We start from the raw sequence: 22,524 nt of genomic DNA, 5'->3' as shown, positions 1-22,524 counted from the left end.
ATCATAATTAAATTTAACTGGACATTAAAGTTAGACTATGTTATACTTTTTGTAACATCATAGACATAGGAGTTAGGTTATGGTTGAGTTGTGTTGTGTTTTGTCAAGTGTGGCCTAATTAGTTTATCTAGGCGTGTCCATCTATTGTGAGAGATGGTAAATACCAGATTTTTCTGATATTAAGCTGCTCTAATGTTGCTGCGAGGAGTTTCGTATTCCAGTAGTTCAGAATCACCTATTGGGGAGTGCAAGTCACTCGAAACTTCTGATCTGTTGAAAGAATATATGAAATGTTGTGCCGCAAACGAAGGGGTTTGAACGCGAATTCAGCTGGGCATTAGATTGACAGATTAGCGCTCCAGGCTAGGCGGATTAGCCTCTGTACCCAGAAACAAGAAACTAAATGCCTTCTTAAAGGTATTCCCCGCACTTCTTATTATAAGATTATTAAGCATCCACTGTTGTGATAAGCAACCGATATGAATGAAATATAGAAACATGAATTCGTAATCCTTATCACATTGCTTAGCTTACAACTTTCGAAGAACGTGCTCTTGAGTCTCATTGGATGGGTACATAACTGACGCGGTTGTTTAATCGTATTAGGTAAAAACGGTCAAACGATTTTTCTTCCAGCTTACAGTTAGAATACCACTTTCTTTATAGTTGCTGTTCAGTTAAATATCATAAAATATCAATTAAATAAATTGTTATTTGGCTATTTCTAAGAAATTTCCGGCAGTGAACATATTATATGAAAGTGGCAGTGAACATATATATATACACATATGAAAAGTTTGGCGATATTTTTATATCGCCAAAATTTTCATATAATGTGTCATAAAACGGATCTTTTTTAAATAACAATATTAACAAAATATATCAAAGTTACGACAATACTTGATAATAATAAAAAAAGTTTCGGGAAAAGAATAAAATTTGAAAAATAGTTGAAAACAAAAATACATGAAGATTATAGTGAATTTATTTTCTATGCATTTCAAATTTAAACATTTCAGAATTTTTACAAAAACTTGAAATGAAACTTCTGTTGCGAGTAAAAGCTATCCATAGCCAATACTTCTGTTCAATAGGCTATTGTATTGACTGTTTTATTTCGTGAAATGTCTTCTTCTGATTTACGTAAGCAATTCCGCTTAAGCCTTTTTACACCAACTGCTCTAAACAATGCTTCTGCTTAGATTTAACAAAGGAATATTTGCGAAGAATATTTTTTAATTTTCAGCACTAGTTTTTGTAGTATTTAAAATAATTTTGATAATGATAATCAGCTTTTACATTTCTGAACTAAATAAATTCCTATTTTTTCTCCTAAAAACTAAACTTTTTTTCGCCTTGTCTTTTTTTTCTCTCCAATTTTTTCACCAGGTCTTATCCTTACATTTTGATTCTAAAATTCGAAAAAGAATTTTAAAAACCAAAATATTTTAATTTGTTTGAAAAAAGCAATAAAGTATTTACTTTCTAAAATAAATTAAAATTCAAGTTGTCTCCTAAATCAAGAAAACATTTTATTTACCTTCATTTTAATTTTTTTATATATTTTGCTTCTGAGTTATTCCCATTCTTATTGATTATTATCCTCAATATAAAAATCGTTGGGCATTCCTACCTTCTTTTAATACTTCAATACTTAACTCGTACTAGTTCTAAATCGAGCAATCTCACCAATAAAAACATTCATTTCTCAGAATAAATTATGATGTTTTACCTTGCACTTCAAATTATGCAAGCATAAAAATGTCAATAAAGCAAACTAAAAAATGCAATAGTTTCAAAATACAATACTACAATAGAAAAAAAATTTTAATAGGTAAGTTAATGCACGATTATGAAATACTGATATCATTCAAAATACATTAACACTGCATAGTATTTCTGTAAAAAAAACATATCTAACAGGAAATAAATGAATAAGTTATTTTTTAGTTGAACTGATTTGAAGTTTAGCAAAAAGCAATTTGCTAACATTTTTAAAGAGAAAATTCTTAAACATTTCTCAGATAAATCTCTCATTAAAGTACATGGAATACTTTAATAAAGCATCATAATTTAATATGATAAACATGACTCAAAGCAACTAATATAAATAAAATACCATTGCAGGTATTTTGCTATAAAATAACAGTTATATAACATAAATAGTTATTTATCATTAATTTTGCCACAAGATTCAATTGATTATAAGAATAAAAAAAAATTTATTTTATATGAGAAATGCTAATTATTTAGAAGCATAAATAGTATAATTCAATTATTTGCCTGTATTTTTAAAAATGATGAAAATAATATTGAGTCATTAAGTCACTAAAATTAAGGAATTGCAAAACTAAGGCTAGTGGTAGACTTCTTTAGGTTCAAATTTTCTGGATGGTCATGGTCCAACATGGACAGCAGTACCACAGAGTAAGTAAGCTTTTCAAATACGCAATTCATATAGAAAAAAAAGCTTTATTAGTTAGTATATGCTTATCTGAAACATCTCGGTAGCTAATCTCATGTGATCTTTCACCCATTGCAAAACTAAGGCACGAGTTAAATTACCATAGGTCAAATTTTCTGGGAGGCCATGGTCCAACATGGACTGCAGTACCAAAGAGTAAGCAAGTTTTTTTAAATATGCAATTCATGATTAAAACAAACTTTTCAAATCAGTGTATGCTTTTCTGAAAATCTTTGAAATATCTCGGTGGCTAATCCCATGTGGTCTTTCATCCATGATAACCATTCTGGCTTGATTAAAATACCCTTTGAATGATCAGCGATAAAATCCAGGGCAAAAGATTTCAAATCTGCATGAGGGACAATATCCGCTAGGGCAGCAATTTCACACGCGTTTTTCTCAGATATATCAGACTTCAAAAAAGATACACACATTTCCTTCAAGCGAAGCACTTGATATTTTTCAGCAACGATCAATAAATTTTTGGCACAGTCATATTCCATTTTGTCCACTGTATCGCAGTACATAAAGTTAATAAATGCTTTAAGTGTGTCTGCATCCACGTCTTGAATGTCCACTATTGCAGTTTGGGTTTCAGCATTATCTTGCTGGAGCATTGTATGGAACAATGGCGACCGAGCAACTAGAACTGATTTGTGCACTTCTACAATTTCACCATTCGCTCTTAGTTTAACGTCGCACATTGTTTTATCAGAAAATAAATTTCGGATATCGCTTTGTAGGGTATGTTGACGAATAATATTTTCCCTGGTAGTATTAGCAAGTGATTTTGCTGCATTGTTTCCATAGACTAGGGCATTTGATTCGATGCCTCCGGAGCAAAATAGTTCACATAAAATAATCATACTTCCGTTTTTAATATACTTGTTTCGATTATACTTCACTTCCAAGACGGGGAGGAAGGGAGGCAATGTCCATAAATTATGGTCTTTTAAAAAGAAGTGAGCATCTTCAATGGACAGTACTTCGCAACCTTTGACATCTAACAAACTAAGTCTGCATTCCACGCATTGAGGTGCAATGGAGTTCTGTCTACAAATAAGTACTTCAACATCATCCCTTATTTTTCTGAAACAGATGGAAAATTCAGTCATATCAGGACAAAAGATATCTTCTCTCAAAATCAATTGATTTTCCATGTCTAACAGTGTTCGTAGCTCGTAACCTTTTCTCCAGTTGAGTCGAAGACTTATTTGATTAACAACAATTTTAGTTCGAGCAAAGCAATCTAAAGAGTTCACAACACTGGATGCTGGATTCGACAGATGACAGAAAATTGTCAGAAAATCTTTACTCGCTTCCAAAGTATCCCGTATTAGATGAATTCTATCAACTAAATTTCTACCTACTTTTTCCAAGGTATCTTTATTAAAAACTGCGTTTTTTTCTTCGTAAAATCCTAATAAGTGACCACTGCGTCCAAAGATTTCTATTTTGAAATCAATGATACTTTCTACCACTTCCACAACTTTGCATAATATAATATCTATACAATTATTATCATCTATACCTCTTGGATACAAAACCAGCTGCCATGGCACCTGACTTAAATTTTCAGCGGTGAAATATGGACTTGCGATGGAGTTGTAAGGACAAAAAAAGAAGTTTTCTATCTCCCACGTGAAACTAAAGCAGTTGCTTATAGTATCTGACATTTTTTCAAAGACAGAAAAATATCGATTGATTTGTAAAACGAAACAAAACAACAAAGAAGAAAAAACAACGCCTCTTCCCTCTTCCACCTGATTGCAACTTTAAATCTACAATGCAAACAGACAATCATAATGCGTGTAAATTTTATCTTATCAGCTAAAGTAAAACTTACGTCTTAGGTAGAGTGACAAAGAAATAACAGAAGAATTTCAACTTCACTTTCATAAAATATTTTCTTTCATATTTCGTAGTTAACTAAAATTCTGCTTTACTTTTTTAATTATCCTTCCTGTAAGTTATATTATTTATTTAATTATAAATTAAAATTTAAAAAAAGAAAACTCCAAAGAATGCATTTATTAATGTTAAAATTTTGAAAACAAAATATTGTTTAAGACTTTTTTTTCGAATTCTTTTTTTTTTTCGATTTATTTAAAATACTGAGATGTCTTTAGAGGTATTTGTACTAAATTCCCTCTCTTTAGGGAAAAAGTATTTCAATTTATTCGACGTAAATAAGTATGCATTTCAACAAAATTTTTGTTAATTTAAATAAATTTAAAAATCCACTAAGAACTAAAACTATTTTTAATTGCGGAATGATCGAGTATAACAAAATATATATTTCTTGAAACCTACTTCAAGTTACTAATCTTTGAAAAACATGAAAAAGAAATTGTTTTTATACAGGTTGCGACACCGCAGTTTCAAGACCAATGTTAGGGGGCTAACCAATAGGTCAGCATCGTGTACCGACCGCATTTACTTTTCAGTGAAGCTGGTACTCACCTGTCTGAAGCTGAGTAAGCTTTAAATCATTTCAAGGGATCGAACAAGGGATGTTTCAAGGGATATTTAGCAGTGAAAGCTTAGTGTCTGAACCATTATGCTATCATGGCTCCTTCTTATTCGATACATTTTTTAAATATTTGTAATTCAATATTTAACAAAATTAAAACTTCCTCTACCACAGTGTTTCCNAACTGGTACTCACCTGTCTGAAGCTGAGTAAGCTTCAAACCATTTCAAGGGATCGAACTCGGATATTTAGCAGTGAAAGCTTAGTGTCTGAACCATTATGCTATCATGGCTCCTTCTTATTCGATACATTTTTTAAATATTTGTAATATTTAACAAAATTGAAACTTCCTCTACCACAGTGTTTCCCAAACTTATGACTTTTCTCAATTTTTCGTAACGCTGTGTACCACTAATAAAGAAATGAATGCATTTTTCAGTATAAAATTTTTTTACAAAAGTTAAAAATCACAACTGTCTGTTGACACCACTAATTATTAACTGTTAACTCTGCAAAAAATAGCTAATAGAAAAATACGTAACCGCAAATTTTCATGGTTGGCTTTGTTTTTAAATAAAAAAAATTTTAAATTTTAGTTTATTGCATCGCAATAAAAACTCGTACCCCAGCTAAACAGTTCCCGAACTCCTGGGGGTACGCGTACCACACTTTGGGAAACACTGCTCTACCGTAATTAGTCAAATTTTTATACAGTTTTTGTGCTTTTCTCACTTAAATATTAATTTGTGATCCTCCATAGTGCATGCCTTTTTGCTTTAATTTTTGATAAGAATTCTAAAAATATATATTAAAAGCAGCCCTTACAAAACACCTTGTATATTAACTGCGGTGATTACATAACATAGTGTACATTTTTATGTAAGGATCTTTTGAAGTGTGTACTATCATTAAAGTAGTTTTTGCGTTCTTTAAGAAACGCTCATAAAGCTCCCAATAGTTTACCGAAAACATTAGTGAGCTAACCATCAAAAGTGATACTGAGCATCAAATGTGAACTAACCATCAAAAGTAATAATGACCTAACTGTCAAAAGTGATAATGAAATAGTTATCAAAAGTGATAGTGACCTAGCTGTCTAAAGTGATAGTGACTTAACCATCAAAAGTGATAGAAAGCTAGCCATCAAAAGTGATAGTGAGCTAATCATCAAAAGCGATAGAAAGCTAGCCATCAAAAGTGATAGTGAGATAACCATCTAAAGAGTTAGTGAGCTAACCATCAAAAGTGATAGTGAGCTAACCATCAAAAGTGATGAAAGCTAGCCATCAAAAGTGATAGTGAGCTAACCATCAAAAGAGTTAGTGAGCTAATCATCAAAAGTGATAGAAAGCTAGCCATCAAAGGTGTTAGGGAGCTAACTATCACAGCATGTCGAAACTTATTTCAGTTTGGAGCCGTTTCAATTTAAATAAGTGCTTTAATATATATAATTGTGAAAAAGTCGTATTTTTGAAATTCGATTCATCAGGAACTATTCAGCCGATTTTGATGACATTTTGTATTTTACCATGTAAAATTATATTCTTTAAAATGATGTAAAAACTTCTACACCTCTTAATTCTGAATTTTTTCAGATATTATTAAATAAATTAAAAATAATAAATATTTACTAAAAGCTATATTTTGTGTGCAATTAACTTTCGATAAACAAATTTTATAATCGTGTGCAAAAATTTTTTAATTGTCTTACAAAGTTCAAGAGATATAGCAAAATAACCAAAAATTAAAATTAAGGGGACAAAACTTTGGAGAGCTCTCCTGGCTGAATTTTATAATTGTGAGCAAAAAGTTTTCAGTTTGCTTGGGAAGTACTCGAGATATGGCGAAATACGTGAAACTTTATCTTAACATTAAAGGGCTCTAACTTTGGACCGCTTTTCTGACCAAACTAATGACACCATATTTCTCAGATTGCTGCTACCCACTATATTTCGATTGTTAAAAATCCGAATCAGTCAAAAAAAATAAAAAGATACGTTTATTCAGAGAAGGTACGTTTTTGTTTCTGATTTCGTAACTTAAACTATTGTCTGCACTGAATAATTAACATATTTGAGGTCACTCCTTTGAACCTTTACGATTAAGTTCTCTGTTGGATCGTTCTCTGATTCAGGTCAAAATTACGATCTGTGGATGAATGAATGGATGTATGAATGGGTTCGCCTTATAAACTGGTGTAACATATGATGTGGCAGAAGTCGAATTCTTGGTCACAGATGGCGCCACTGAAAAACAAGAATCGTACACTCTGCCTTAAATTTGCTCGGTTTCACCAAGCAGGCTTGCCCATATGGCAAGTGGCATTAGAACCAACCAACCACGATTGAGTAATTAGATCAAAAGTTATTTCAGGTGGTCCGTTTATTTTTGTGTTCACTGTACATATCAGATTTATGCATGAAAAAAATTTCTGAATTATTGTGATGTTCAAGATTTTTTATAATAATTTTAAAAAAAAATAAACAAAAAACACATATAGTTTAAAGTGTGCTACCACTTTTGTGGACTTTCGAAAGTCCAAGGAATACCTTGTAAATTATTTATAAAAATTTCAGTCTTTAAGGAAAAGTTTTCCGATATATACCATTAGCACATAGTTTAAATTGTGCTACCACTTTTGTGGACTTTTGAAAGTACAAGGAACTCCTTGTAAATTATTCTAATTTATAAAAATGTCAGTCTTTAAGGAAAAGTCTTCCGATATATACTGCACAAATTAATCTAATAAATCAAACAAATTGAGTTTTTGAAAATTTTACACTAGTGTTTCCATTAAAACTAACTTTAACTTGAATAATGCAGTAGCTGTCATTTTGTATCTGTCACTTTTATTAGCACTCTGAAATGCCATTACAACTCTGAGCAAAAACTTTTTGTCTATTTTCTTTTTCGATTAATAAACGAGAAAGCTGCAATTTGATATTCGAGTGATGTTAATTACATACAATGAATGTTCGAGAGATTAAGTTAGGAGAAAAGGAAATTAGTTCGGAAATATCATCTTAAGAAAGTTGTGATTTCTTATTGAACAGTCTTGTCAACAACAACGAACAACGAAGTAAAGATGAAAAATATTCTTTGATAACATATATATTTTATTACGGATTAGAGTTATCATTTTTTGTACAAAACTGACCTTTTTGCTTAAATGTAACTAAATACTAAAGGAAGAAATTGTCAAAAAAATGTTTAATCGATATGTTTCTTAAACGCAAAATTTAGTTAAGTTTAAAACAGATCTATGCAAAAGTGGCATAAAACTGATTAGCTAAACTTCGAATTTAATAAAAAGAATGTGTTTTAATTGAAATTGTTCAAATAAAATTAATTATTCAAATAAGTCAATTTAACATCATAAATTTGAAATATTTACGGAAAATAAGAAGTCCAAGATGCAAAATGTAAAAGTACATTGAGAAATAATACGGTAAAAATTACCAGATTATGGTAAAATTTACCGTTTTTCAGGCTAAATGGGAACGCCAAAAAACACGATAGTTTTTACCAAGTGATCTTTGATAATAATTTTGGTAAAATTAAAAAAATATTGTTTTAAAATATGTGCAAAAATGTGGTACATATGGTATTAGGTAATTTTATTTGGCTACCATAGAGCATGAAATAAAAATTATTTATACGGTTAAATGTATTTTCCAGTTCTGTAATCGTTACTAAATTTTTGGTAACAAGAACTCGAAATTTGAAAACTACAATTTCTGGTACACTGTTACCATATAGAGGGGAAAATACCACATGAAATGTTAATATATCTTTATATATAAACTTACCGTATATTTTAGTTTTATTACCAGAAACACGGTTTATTTTTTTGTTTTTTTAGCCAAATGAGTCTTTTCAATACTTTAATTTTACCAGAATGTTTTTCTCCGTGTAAATAGGGAAAGTACACATAGTACATAAATCATAGATTATATGATTTTAGAGTAGAGAAACAGTGCTTCACTATGACCATCTTTCAGATATACTTTTAAATTTTTTTTTTAAAAATACATCAGACTTTTGCATATTATGCTGATTTATTTAAGTGTGAAAAAAGACAAATACCCTAATAAATCATAACTCAATAAGAAAGATAAAGATCTGCTCGCCTGAGTAGATCGAGAAGTTGACAGACAATTATTAGGAACCTATCTAAGTATCATCAATTTATCAAACTGGGTTTAATGTTTTTCATCCCACCTTCCTCGGTAGTGATACGTTACTTCCTTACTAGGGATAGATTCAGCGTTAGTGAGAGAAATAAATAAATTTATAATTGATAATTTTATTGGAAATAGTATGAAATTTTGTGTAACTGCTAGCCAAGGCTGACTTTTGTTGCATGCCGCATTTTTGACTTATGCTGCGTAGATACACCAAAATTATATGAATGTTGCTCACTTCACAATTTAAACCATTTTAGTGCAACCAGTTCAAAATTCAACTTCATAAAAAATCTAACCAGTTTCTTGAAAATAGATTAAATTTAAATTTGTCGAGCTTATTTTTACATTGCACTGATTTTTTTGTTTCCACTTTTTACATTCTGTAAATCTCTCAGCTCTTGGATATAAAAAAAGTTAGAGGTTTTGCTTTTCTGTTGCTTAAATGTGTGTATAAAACCATTAATATATGTACTTTGACTTAAATTCCGACAAGGAATCTAAAAATACATATATTAAAGGTGGCCACTACGAAACACCCTATATAATGCTTCAAAAAAAAGAATAATTTATGCAAAATTTTCATATTTCAATTGAAAAAATTTAATATTATGCTTTTAAATAAGTACTTAATTTGATATTTATGCTTCAATTTTGATTTCATTATGAAATTAAAGCAATATCACGTCTCGTTCTTCAGCAAAAACATCGCAAATTCGAAGACATAACTACCAAAATAAGTTCTTTACGCCACAACTCACAGTTTTATTCCTCAACATTATCGTATTAACATAGTGTATGAAGATAAATAAGTTGTTAAATATTCAAAATAAACATAAATTTCAATATATTATAATCCAAGTACAAATAATAAAAGTGAGGGAGAAAATATTAAGAATAAAATAAGAAAAAAGTTTTCCTCGTTCTTCCAACTTCTGACTCCTTAATGTTCCTTATTAAGGAAATAAACCTCGAAGATTAGTGGCTGAATTAATTTCCGCTTTTATAATAAGTCTTAACAAGAAAAGAAAAAATATCTGAGTGCTTAATATTTAACTGCCTAAAAATGTTTGAATAAATACAAGAAGAAAATTTTCAAGAACTGTATTTTGAAATAGCTTTCTCTTATTTAATAAAAACGGAATTGAAGACTAGAAAAATATAATTATAAACGAATGAAAAATTAATTCTTTCATCTGTTTATTTCTAAAATTCTATCCATGTAAAAAAGAACTACTTATAATTAGAATGAAAAATTGATTCTTTCATCTGTTTATTTCTAAAATTCTATCCATGTAAAAAAAAAGACTATTTATAATTAGAATGAAAAATTGATTCTTTCATCTGTTTATTTCTAAAACTCTATCCATGTAAAAAAAAAACTATTTATAATTAGAATGAAAAATTGATTCTTTCATCTGTTTATTTCTAAAATTCTATCCATGTAAAAAAAAACTACTTATAATTAGAATGAAAAATTGATTCTTTCATCTGTTTATTTCTAAAATTCTATCCGTGTAAAAAAAACTATTTATAATTAGAATAAAAATGTAGTTTTTTCCGTATATGCACACCTTTCTCAAAGAAAAAAACACAAATAATGATATTATTTAACCAAAAAATGCTTTTCTCTTATTAAATACAATTTTATTTTAAATAGGTATGGTTCACTGTGTACAAAAAAATAAAACTCGATTCAAAATAAATTTTCAAGGAAAAAGTATAAATTTAAATCAATATTTTTAATGTTTAATTTGAAATGGAAAAAAGGCATTTTTTTAAATATAAAGCAATACAAATTTACAAATCTTAAGAATACCTAGTTCTGATTATCACACTGACAAATTAAAAACAAATAGGTCTAATAGCTTTTGAGAAATAGCTATTAAAAAATTTAATAGAAAGTTTAATTTTAACCTTTAATGCTTGCAAACCTCTTAAATTCAAAATAAACTTAATAAAATTAATATCTGATTATGCATACTTACTAAAGTTTCATATTATAATAATTATTTATAAATTTAATAAATAAATAAATAGAATAAAATTTTAAATTTCATAGTTTCTTTATATTAATTTAATATTTTAATTTAGAAATTTAAATTATTTTTAATCGTTTCTTACAGTCCCCAAAACTTTTGAAATCTTTATATTCAAAAGAATTTAACGACCTCTTTTGAACAATACTGAACTTTTTGAATTTTATTTATCAAATAATATTTGTCTTATAAAATTGTTTTTATTAAGGTATTTGCATCTATTGGTTAATAGGAATTGCAATATCAAAATATTACTTCAGAAAATATCTATCGATATTTCACAATATGCCGACTGACCGACGGAGAACGGGCCTCGCATCAGAAAGGTTCTGGGTTCGAAACCCGGTAAAGGCGTGGAGGTTCTTTCCTTCCCTTTACTATCTGTTCTTACTGTCTAAGCAACGTTGACCGATCTAATATGGTGCCCTCGAAAGAGTGGCCAACAAATCTGCCCTTCAGATGCCTGTAAAACTTAGGTCATTATCCAAGTGGCCAGATACTAATTACTAATACAAGAGTTATCAATTACAATAGCGTAATTATAATCTCCGAAATTTATGGTTGTTGATAACGGTCACGATAATTATTGCATACGCGATATTTATCGTAAAACATGGTAATCATGATATGTCACGAGAATATTTTTAAAATACAATAATGTTTAAATAATATTGATCAACATCAGACTTGGGTATTTGAACAATTTAAAAAAAAAAAATACGGAACACAATTTTGAATACTTTTATTAACTATTCTTAATTTACTATTTCTAATTGTTTACATGTTTTACTAATAGAAAAGTTACTCTGGGTTATTTCTAGATAAAACACGAAACGAGATTAAGATTAGCATTAATCTGTCAGTCGATATTGAAGAAGTAAAAATTTTAGTAGAAGTATTTTTTAATAGAAAATTATATTTTAACCTAGGTTATTTAGAAATATCGTTATTCCTAAATAAATTTAATAAATTTCTTACCTCACCAATTATACAGTTTTAATCGTTATGTTCTCAGAATTTTTGATAATAATATAATATTTAAAGAGACATAGAATTTCTATTTTTAATAAATATTTCATATTGAGAATTTAAAATATATTTAATTGCTTTACTTGCAGCCTGTCATGATTTTTGAACGACAGACGTGAAGTTCAATTGGTTTTATCAAATAATATATATTTTCCTTGAAAAAAGGTATTTAATTATATTTACTCGAATCGTGTTTTTTCCTATCTCAAATCGTGTTTTTGCTTAATCTCAAATCATGTTTTTTCTATCTCAAATAGTGTTTTTTTTCTATCTCAAATCATTTTTTTTCTATTTCAAATCGTGTTTTTTCTATCTCAAATCGAGTTTTTTTCTATCTCGAACCGTGTTTTTTTCTATCTCAAATAGTGTTTTTTTTTTATCTCAAATCGAGATTTTTTTATCTCAAATCGAGATTTTTTTATCTCAAATAGTGTTTTTTTTTATCTCAAATCGAGATTTTTTTATCTCAAATCGAGTTTTTTTTTTTCTAAATGAAATCGTGTTTTTTCTACTTCTGTAATTATATTTGGAACTTCTCGGTTAGTTTTTTTCATTTATTTTACTTAAAATAATTTGATAATTACTTTTATTTAATTATTTTATTTATTTATTAAATAGAAAAAACAGTTGAATTCCCTTGCACCCGGCTAACTGAAAAAATATATATTCTAGTCGAATCGTGTTATTTCTAACTCGAATCCTATTTTTTCAAACTCAAATCTTGTTTTTACTATTGAAATTGTATTTTTGGAATCTCGAGTTATGTTTTTTCTATCTCGAATAGCGCTCCTATTTTCAAAAACAAAATTAAATTTGTTTCTAATTTAGAAACAGTGGACACTTTTTAACATTACCTTTCCTTAATTTAATTTCTATTTCAAAATCAAGAATAGTATCAGGCTATTTGAAGACAAAATTAGAAACAAGAGATTAAAATTAACTTTCACCTGATGCAATCTTGAATTATTAATTCCAAACATGATGAGATCCATAATCAATTTCTTTAAATTTATTCAAAATGTCGTAAATGAAAATAACGAGAGCGTATCTTGAAAACACACTTCATCAGAACTCTAGAACGAGACATATCTCGGAAAGAAACACGAAAATATAACCTTGCAGAAACTAATTGATCATAAACGAACCCAAAACCACATCAGCGTAAATCATAAGAATATTGAGGCAAACGGGATTAACGTTTCACTGGGAAGCGTTCGAAAACTCATTTCAAAGATGCTGGCAGATTGAGAAAAGTCTAGTACATTTAAAACTGAAAATTCATTAATATTTATTCGAAATACGAAGTATAAGATCAATAGCCATTTTTAAAGTTACGAAATCATGAAAGCAAATTTAATAATGCAAAATTCAACCTGTCACCCAATTGCACAAAGTATTTTTTGCATACCACAAAAAGGTTTTAAAAAGCTTTATCAATCTGCATAAAGACGGCATGAATCTGCATAACACAAAGCACAGCTTTAACTTAGAATTTAAGAAGTATAAGTAAAACATAAAAGTATATACTTAGAATGAACTAGCAAAATTATTTGCAAGTTTTGTCAGATGATGGCTCTGCTAGCAAAAAAAACTTAAAACGATGTTCTCAAAATTATCACCATTTGTAAAAACAACGTTGTGCAGTTTGTGAACAAAATAAGAAAAGACCAAGTTTATTTAAAATTTTAATTTAACTGATAAATATTTACTGTGTTGCATAAATTAACCAATAATATTCTAATTTAATAAATAGTTTGATTTAACTGATCAAGCATGCAGCAAGAAACATAGTTTCAGAGTTATCAGCAGCGCCATCTGCTGAAAAACTTAGTGATTTATTTCGATTTTTTTTTATATTCTCATTTTCTGAACAGAACTCAGAAAGTTATAGATTTCTATTTTCTTCAACTTTTCGTTATTTTTTTTTTCAACATTATCGGTTATTTTCAAATAGTCGACACCCGGTATAACACCACTATTGATTTAAAACAATTTAATGAATCCTCATTTTAGTTCTAATTAATAAAATAAATCTCCATTCTGATCATTGTATCGTAAAAAACTTAAACCATCTATCGAATATTTTCAATAATCTGTTTTCTTACATAAAACATTATTTGAAATAATTCAAAAATGCATAAAACATGATCATTTTCAAATATCATAAAAATATATTTTAAACATCCCATTTGCAAGTACAAAATTTTTAACAAGCAAAAAAAGTTATTAAAAACTTTTAAAATGCATCACTAATAATTAGAGCAACTACTGTTCTAGTAAATTGCATGTAAAAATAGAATACAGAAAGAAAATCTTACAAGATTACAGATTTAACTGTCAGTCAAACATGACATAATCCATTTTCACAATCAGATTTGAGTGAACGAAAACGATACCAAAATGTGAGAAAGTCACGATTTACTAAAGCATAATCGTTATTTTGCAAGCATTTTGAATCGTTTAAAGGCTGTTTTTTACAACAGAATAATCCTTTAAATTGTCAGTTAAGGTATGAAACGGGGTTTAGAAAACAGCCTTAATTAAAATTTTAGTTATATTTTTGGTAAACAGGTAATTATAAATCTTAAATAAACTTTAAAAATGCATTAAATATTTTTTTTTAAAAATATGAGCAAATTTAAACGTAAGCATCCCAAATTGTATATTTTACACGAACAGCTTTATAGCGAATTGTAATACATAAATATCTAAATATCTTTTACACGATCAATAATATAATTACATGTGTTATAGTTACTAAACACTTTAAAATATTTCAAATATACAATGAAGAAGAACTAAATATATTGTTCAATATAGGGTTTTTTTAGAAAAAAAATACTACATTTTATTTGAAACATGATAAAAAATTATAAATTCACACTTACATCTTAGCCTTTGTTCAAACCATTGTTGACATTACTCAAACTCTACATACAAAATCTACAAAATGTACAATTTTTTATTTTGTTAGCGTATAGATTTTTTAAAAATCAATGATCCTCTGAAAATGCATTTAAAGTATGTAATTGCCAAAAAGTACTAACAATTAACTTTATAAATTGTTTCCATATGAAAAGTAACTTCCCCTATTTTGTATGAATCAAATAATTGCAAATCATAACACTTATTCTCAATTTATGAAGTAAAATTTTCAATTTAATAAGATTGAAAATTTTGTTATTCAATCACGAAAATTTTACTAATCCAATTTCAATTTAAAGCGAACAATTAAAGTTAAAATAACAAAAATTCAAATATAGACACTAAAATCAGATCGACATTTTTGCTCAAATTTTTTCGGGTTCGAATCCCTACGATGGCTTGCCTATACGAATTCCGCACCGGGCTCGCACGGACCACAGTGCTGAAGTAAAATATCCGCAAGTGGTAGGCGGATGATTGGTTGGAGTCCCGTTGTCGTCAGGATAAAACTTGGAAGGTTTTCTTGGTTTTTCTCACAATGTAAAGCAAATGCAGGTTAGTTGTAAACGAAACGGGTAAACGAAGTCAAACTTCTAATACTTGATGAAGGAGTTACTTTGTTTTTTGAATTGGTTTCAAAATTACAAGGCTACAGAGTTGAACATTGGTAGTCGTAAGCTCAAAATTGGTTTGGCTGTTCAACGAAGTTTGTAAAATAAAATGAAATTACATAGTACAGCTTATAAGCCTTAGTCAATCAGAAGAACAGATAGCACAATTCTGAGAAAGACGCACGACGATACATGCTTGGCTATCGTGAGATTTGAACCCACTACCTCTAATCTACTGAACGTTTGGGGGTGATACATCTTGACTTGGGAGACCTCAGTTCTTTTCAAATCAATTTTAACACTTCAAACATCTCGAGGGTCGTGGTAGCCCAGTACTTAGAGAATCTGACTCCGTTACGGAGAGACCAGGACTCGATTCTCGATTCCGCTAAGACCCACCGAGTTCATGCAATATACGTGCTTGTAAAATGTATAGAATCGAAAGTCCTGTAGGTAGGTACTTTATTTACGTCGCACTAGAGCTGCACAATAGGCTATTGTCGATGGTCTGGGAAACATCCCTGAGGATGATCCGAAAACATGCCATAGCAATTTTTACTTGAAACAGTTCGGTCTTGCATCTAAAAGCCGTCATATATACAACCTAAGGGCTCATTGGAAAACAGTTAGCAATCTGAAATGGAACAAAGGAAAAGGATTGTGATTTTCCAAATCTTCTAGACATTGTTCCAAAGTGATTGCAATTAAAATATGTAGCAGATATTGATTGTTGACAGGAATTTGTCGAACAAAAACCGAATTTCGTACACTGGAGATAAACTTTCAAGATTTGGATTACTTTGAAATTATTGATTGGAATTCTTTTGTTGCATAACCACCTCTATTGTGTGTTAAAAAGTGTATCTAACTTGTGACAGAGACTTCGAATAAAATATGAGAAGATATGAAGTTAGATATATCATTTCGACACTAAGTTCTGCACCAATTATGCTTCTTTTCTTAAAAGGAATCATATATATTAGATATAAAAAAGGGACCTTAACCATGCAGTAAGCTAAAGCTTAGTCACTAGCTTTGAATATTATGTAAATACCATATAAAAAATTGGATGGTTAGTTTGGTAGGATACAGGTGCAACTCTATATGCAACCATCATTTTGTGGTGAGTTCCAAGGTTCTCTGGACTAACGTAAAGAGCGAAGTGAAAAATGCGAAAACGGTTTTTGTTATAAGATGTGGCGTGAATATTAAAAATTAAATTATTGACCAGAATTTAGTTTATTTAGGAAATTCAAACCATCAACAAAACTAAAGCGCATGAATTTCAAAAAGTTTAGCCAACTTAAAATTGTTTGGNATATAGCAGATATTGATGGTTGACAGGAATTTGTCAAACAAAAACCGAATTTAGTAGGAGATAAACTTTCAAGATTTGGATTACTTTGAAATTATTAGTTGGAATTCTTTTGTTGTATAAACACCTCTATTGTGTGCTAAAAAGTGTGTCAAACTTGTGATAGAGGCTTCGAATAAAATATGAGAATATGAAGCTAGATATATCATTTAGAAGCTAGATATCCATTAGTTCTGAACCAATTATGCCTCATTTCCTAAAAAGAATCATATATAGTAGATATAAAAAAGGAACCTTAGCCATGCAGTAAGCTAAAGCTTAGTCACTATCTTTGAATATTATGTAAATACCATATAAAAAATTGGATGGTTAGTTTGGTAGGATACAGGTGGAACTCTATATATGTGGCGAGTTCCAAGGTTTTCTGGACTAACGTAAAGAGCGAAGTGAAAAATGCGAAAACGGTTTTTGTTATAAGATGTGGCGTGAATATTAAAAATTAAATTATTGACCAGAATTTAGTTTATTTAGGAAATTCAAACCATCAACAAAACTAAAGCGCATGAATTTCAAAAAGTTTAGCCAACTTAAAATTTCTTGGTAAGGTGTGACTTTTTCAAGCTTTTATTAAATTTAAGTTCGATCGGCGAAAGGAATATGCCAAACAATTAAAAAAAATTTGATGCCGTTTTTATTCTTATTACAATAGGCCACTTTTCCGCACTAAAGTGTTCAGAAATTCCATTATTTATTCCTTCGACCCACTCTAAAGCTTAATCTCCTGATCTCAGTCCCACAGAGGGTTTGTGGGAAATAAAGAAAAAGGTAAGAAAGAACGAAGATTTTTTAAAAAAATGAGATGAAACAACTTTCGACACTCTCAAGTCCCTCGTTGAATTTGTGCCAAAACGATATCAAATAATTATTAATACCAAAGAATTTGCATCTAATTTATTTGTATAATGTTGCATAATGCTGCTGCATTTTTAACTTCTGATTTCTATTTTCATTTACTTTTAAAGCATTTTTTTGAAATTCCCGAATTTTTTTTCGCACCGTACTATACAATAAAATTTGAAGCTATTACTTTTTAAATTACTTATTGTGATTCAAAAAATATTTTTTTAATTTTTTTTCTTATATTATTTAGTTTTAATGTTGTTTTTCCTTTTGTTCTGGCTATAATTTTGTTAACACCGTTTAATTATGTAATTTGAAGTTCATCATTTTTTAAGTTCCTTACTTTGAATTTGGAGTAGTACAGCCGCGTCTAGCTAGTATGACATAAATTTCTACATTCAATGGATTAATTTTTTAAGCAGAAATATAGTTATCTTACAAGTTAGTTAAAAACACCTCGATGGCACTGTTCTGAGAGTAGAGCATGCAAAAAAAGTAACACCTTAAATAACTCTTGATCTAATGATCGAACTACTACATTCTAGAACTATTTTTTTTTTTTTTTGAGGACATAACCTTAAATAAACCTACTAGTTAGTGCAGACAATATTTCAAATTACAGAATCAGACATAAAAACTTTATTTGAATAAACATATATTTTTTAACTGATTTGAAATCTTGATCCTTCATATGTGGGACTAACCACAATATGGAAATAAAGAAATATTATATAATGGTAAAAAGTTATTAATAATATATTTTCCTATTATTCCAAAATTTTAATTGTACCTCAGTTGGTAAAATAAAATACGAAAACAAATTTCCAGACATTTTAATTTTATGATGACATAAAAACCATCTTTGCCTATTAACGTAATTTTTACCCTTAACATTTGTGACTGAAATTTCAAGAGCCCCTACATAACAAAATCTGATTTACATCACTTAAAGCATACTCTCCTTATTTAAAATTCTGTTGTTTCTAGGCAATGAACAAAAGAAGTGCAAAACTAGTGAAACATTTTCCACCATTTTTATTCTGATATTAACGCACTCCCTCTCATGTTTGAAAATAAATTCCAATAAATATCTGATTATAATGAAATTAGTCACTGTTTGTAAATAAGAATAGATGTCTAACAATAAACATCAGTTATATTGATTTAAAAATTAATTTTACCATGATGAAACAATGATGTTTTGTTGAAAACTTTCAAATGAGGTTATCCTAGTTATAATTTTCGAAAATTATTGCCCTTTGTATTAAAGAAGGCATTTTAAAGTGTTAAAAAATTCTATTAAATTGCTTTACAATATTTTTTGCTTTTTAAAGTATATCATTCTGAAGTCAAAGCTTTGATATTTTCTAACTTATCGTTTTAAAAGGTAGAATAATTTTTATATCAGTTTAAAACACATCATTTAAAATGCAAGATATACATTATTCAAATAAATCTGCTGCCAAACATTCTGAGAAATTACAACTTATTACGGATTTTTAATGCAAAATAAAAAGCTTAATTGAGTAACAAGCTTTATTTCTCGAGAATTGTTTATTCGAAAGTTTTATTTCAAATTTTTCATACATTCAACCTAGACCAAAACTTAGTTGTATCATGATGACTTAACTTACTGATACCAGGATAAAAAATGAAATCAATCTCTTTTTCCTTAAATAAATTTAATTCATGAAATTTTATGCAACTCAAACATAGAATAAAAAACGAGATATAATAACTATTTCTAAATCAATATCTACATTTCTTTTTACACGGTGACAAAAAAAATCATAATTTATTTTTCACTTTGGCAACAAACAATTTAAATATCAGGAGCGTGAGCGTTCATAAGCATGAAAGAGTAAGGGTACATGTTTAAAAATTTCTGAATAGGACGACGTGAACAACGGAAAGCTGAAACAAACTGAGCTATAACTTGGTTAAGATGTTCTATATTATGTTTTAATTGCATTTAAGAGTCCCGCAGTGAACTGATCCCAAAGACACAGTTCCTAATAGAACACCGAAGTCAAGCATCACTGACTGCAGTCAGTAAGCGGCTGGATGACCACTTCGATCAGCCTGCGTAGGATTGAGTGACCGCGGTATCTGTCCTCGTTAAACTGTTCTACCGTAAAGTGCTCGACTTCGCATGCAGGTCGTCGGGCTACCGAAGCGGGGGTGCCATCTCCTCTGCAGAGGATCAAAATTATGATGTCATGTCTTCGGATCATCCTCAGGGATGTTTCCCAGACCGTCGCCAATAGCTCATTGTGCAGCTCTAGTACGATAAAATGAACTACAACTGCAACAACATTACAAATGGGTTTAACTCAGTAGCGAAAGAGGCGAGGATGGTTTGTAAAGCAATCTTCAGGGCTCAGGGAGCGTCAGCAAATGGGGGGCGAGGTCCACTATTAAGCAAATAAAACTCTAAGTGCACAGTCACGGTAATTAACTAAACAATAACTGATGGTTGTCTCTTCACTGGCAGAAGCCGAATGGCTTTGACAGGTTTCCGAAAAAACTAATAAAATCCAACTTTTGCTCTAATTTAAAACGGTATTTAGAAAATCAAAATGTACTTTTTATATAAATTGTAAATTTAACTTCGTTCCTGAAATTTAAGTCTTTTAAAAGTGACGCAAAACAAAATACTAAATACGTCAGAACAATTCTTTTTAAGTGAATAAAACTCTTGAAACACAATCTAGGTCATTTAACTAAGTTATATCTCGTAATTATCATTTCTCTGGCAATAACAGCAGAGTTTTGATTACTGGTTTCGGAACAAACAACACAAAACTTTTATTTTAAGCTAAGAAGTTGATTAATGTCGGAGTTTAGAAAATCAGAATACTTTTCCATGCATAAATTTAATTTCAATCCTGAAAAAAAGAAGCTAAGTTTGAAAAAAAAATGAAAAAAACAAAAGAAACAAAAGTTCAAAAAAAACATATTTGAGCAATTATTCATAAAATCAATGCAAAAGACCAAAACTCTTGAATCTTACATCGGTAATCAAATAAACTATAACTCATAATTTTGTCATTGACGGTAACAGAATAGTTTTGATGACTAGTTAGGAGACAAACAAACAAAACTTTTAAAGAAAGATGCTAACTAATTGTTCGTGTTAGAAAATCAAAGTACACTTTTTGGATAAATTTCTATCCTGATATTTTTATTTAAAAATAAAAGTCACGCAAAAAACAGAATATTAAGCACATTAAAACAATTCTTCCAAAAATCAATGCAAAAGACCAAAACTCTTAAAGCTCTTTCTCGGTAATCAAATAAACTATAGCTTATTATCGTTTCACTGACAGCAGTGTTTTGATGGCTGGTTTCAGAAAAAACAAACAAAACCATACTTTTATTTTAATTTAGGAAGTTGACTTTGTCCATGTTTAGCAAATTAAAATGCCTTTTTTGATAAATATAAATTAAATTTCAATCCTGAAATTTTACTTTTAAAAAAAATAACACAAAATAGAAAATCAAACAAGTCAACAAAAAAAATCTTTAAAATCAACTATGTATCTCATAATTATCATTTCATTAACAGTTAACAGTTGATGACAGCTTCCAGAACACACAAACCTAATCAAACTTCTATACTAACTTAAAAAGTTCACTTAGTTCATATTAGAAAAATCAGAATTCACATTTTAGATAAATTAAAAGCAAAATTTGAATCCTGAAATTAAGTGACCCAAAACAGAACATCAAATAAGTCAAAACAACTTTTCATTAATTAATGTGAGCGCAAGAAACTCATGAAGTACAATGTCCGTACAACTAAATTATAACTCATAATTATCATGTCATTGACTGTAACAGAAAGGTTTTGATGACTAATACCGGAACAAACAAACAAACAAACAAAATTATTCTAATTTAAGTAGTTGACTTCGCTGTGTTTAGAAAATCGAAATACACTTTTTATTTAAATTAAAATTCAATCCCGAAATTTCTACTTAAAAAAACTGAAGCAAAAGTTTATATCAAACAAGTCAAAACAACTCTTCTTTGGATCAATGTAAACTCTTGAAGCACAATCTCGGTAATTTAACAAGACTATAACTCATAATTATCCTTTCACTGGCAGAAACAGAAGGGTTTTGATGACTGGTTCCGGAACGAACAAACAAAACTTTTATTCTAATTGGGGAAGGTGACTTGTTTAGAAAGCCAGAAGGCCTAAATTCTCGTTAAGGGTTTCTTTAGAGATTTATGTCTTGATTGTGCCCAATCCCAATAGAAAACTTAATTTTTGCTCAAAAGGATCCTAACTTTAAACGCAATTTAAATCACAAAATTTCATAAAAGTTCAAAAATATATGATGAATAGCTAGTCGATCCGCTCAGAAATTAAAAATTATTTGTGAAATGCGTTCTTTCTTACAGAACTAATTTATGATTTTAACTTGGCTGTTATAAGATTTTTAAAGAAGGAAATTTGAAAAGGGTTTCAATCTCTGCGAAGTGATGTCGATAATATTCGGTAATTAATTATTTTAAATTGAATCATTTTGAATTTCCTAATTAATAACATATTATTGTTTAAAATGTGTATTTTTA

The 22,524-nt window shown here is 29.1% G+C and overlaps 1 protein-coding gene across 1 annotated transcript; it reads right to left on the bottom strand.

The window, feature by feature from the left end:
- Positions 1 to 969: 969 nt before the first annotated feature.
- LOC107439684 (speckle-type POZ protein B-like) lies at positions 970 to 4,225 on the bottom strand. The gene has a single exon (XM_016052361.3). The coding sequence runs from the start codon at positions 4,138 to 4,140 to the stop codon at positions 2,668 to 2,670; it is 1,473 nt and encodes a 490-aa protein (XP_015907847.2). The 5' UTR covers positions 4,141 to 4,225; the 3' UTR covers positions 970 to 2,667.
- Between the last annotated feature and the right edge of the window lie 18,299 nt (positions 4,226 to 22,524).

The sequence above is a fragment of the Parasteatoda tepidariorum genome, chromosome 2 (assembly GCF_043381705.1).
Source record: "Parasteatoda tepidariorum isolate YZ-2023 chromosome 2, CAS_Ptep_4.0, whole genome shotgun sequence".
Taxonomy (NCBI): Eukaryota; Metazoa; Arthropoda; class Arachnida; order Araneae; family Theridiidae; genus Parasteatoda; species Parasteatoda tepidariorum.
This window is presented reverse-complemented; position numbering and strand designations above follow the sequence as displayed.

Excerpts from the sequence above, each read along its gene's own strand:
- LOC107439684 (XM_016052361.3), bottom strand. The coding sequence starts at position 4,140 with ATGTCAGATACTATAAGCAACTGCTTTAGTTTCACGTGGGAGATAGAA.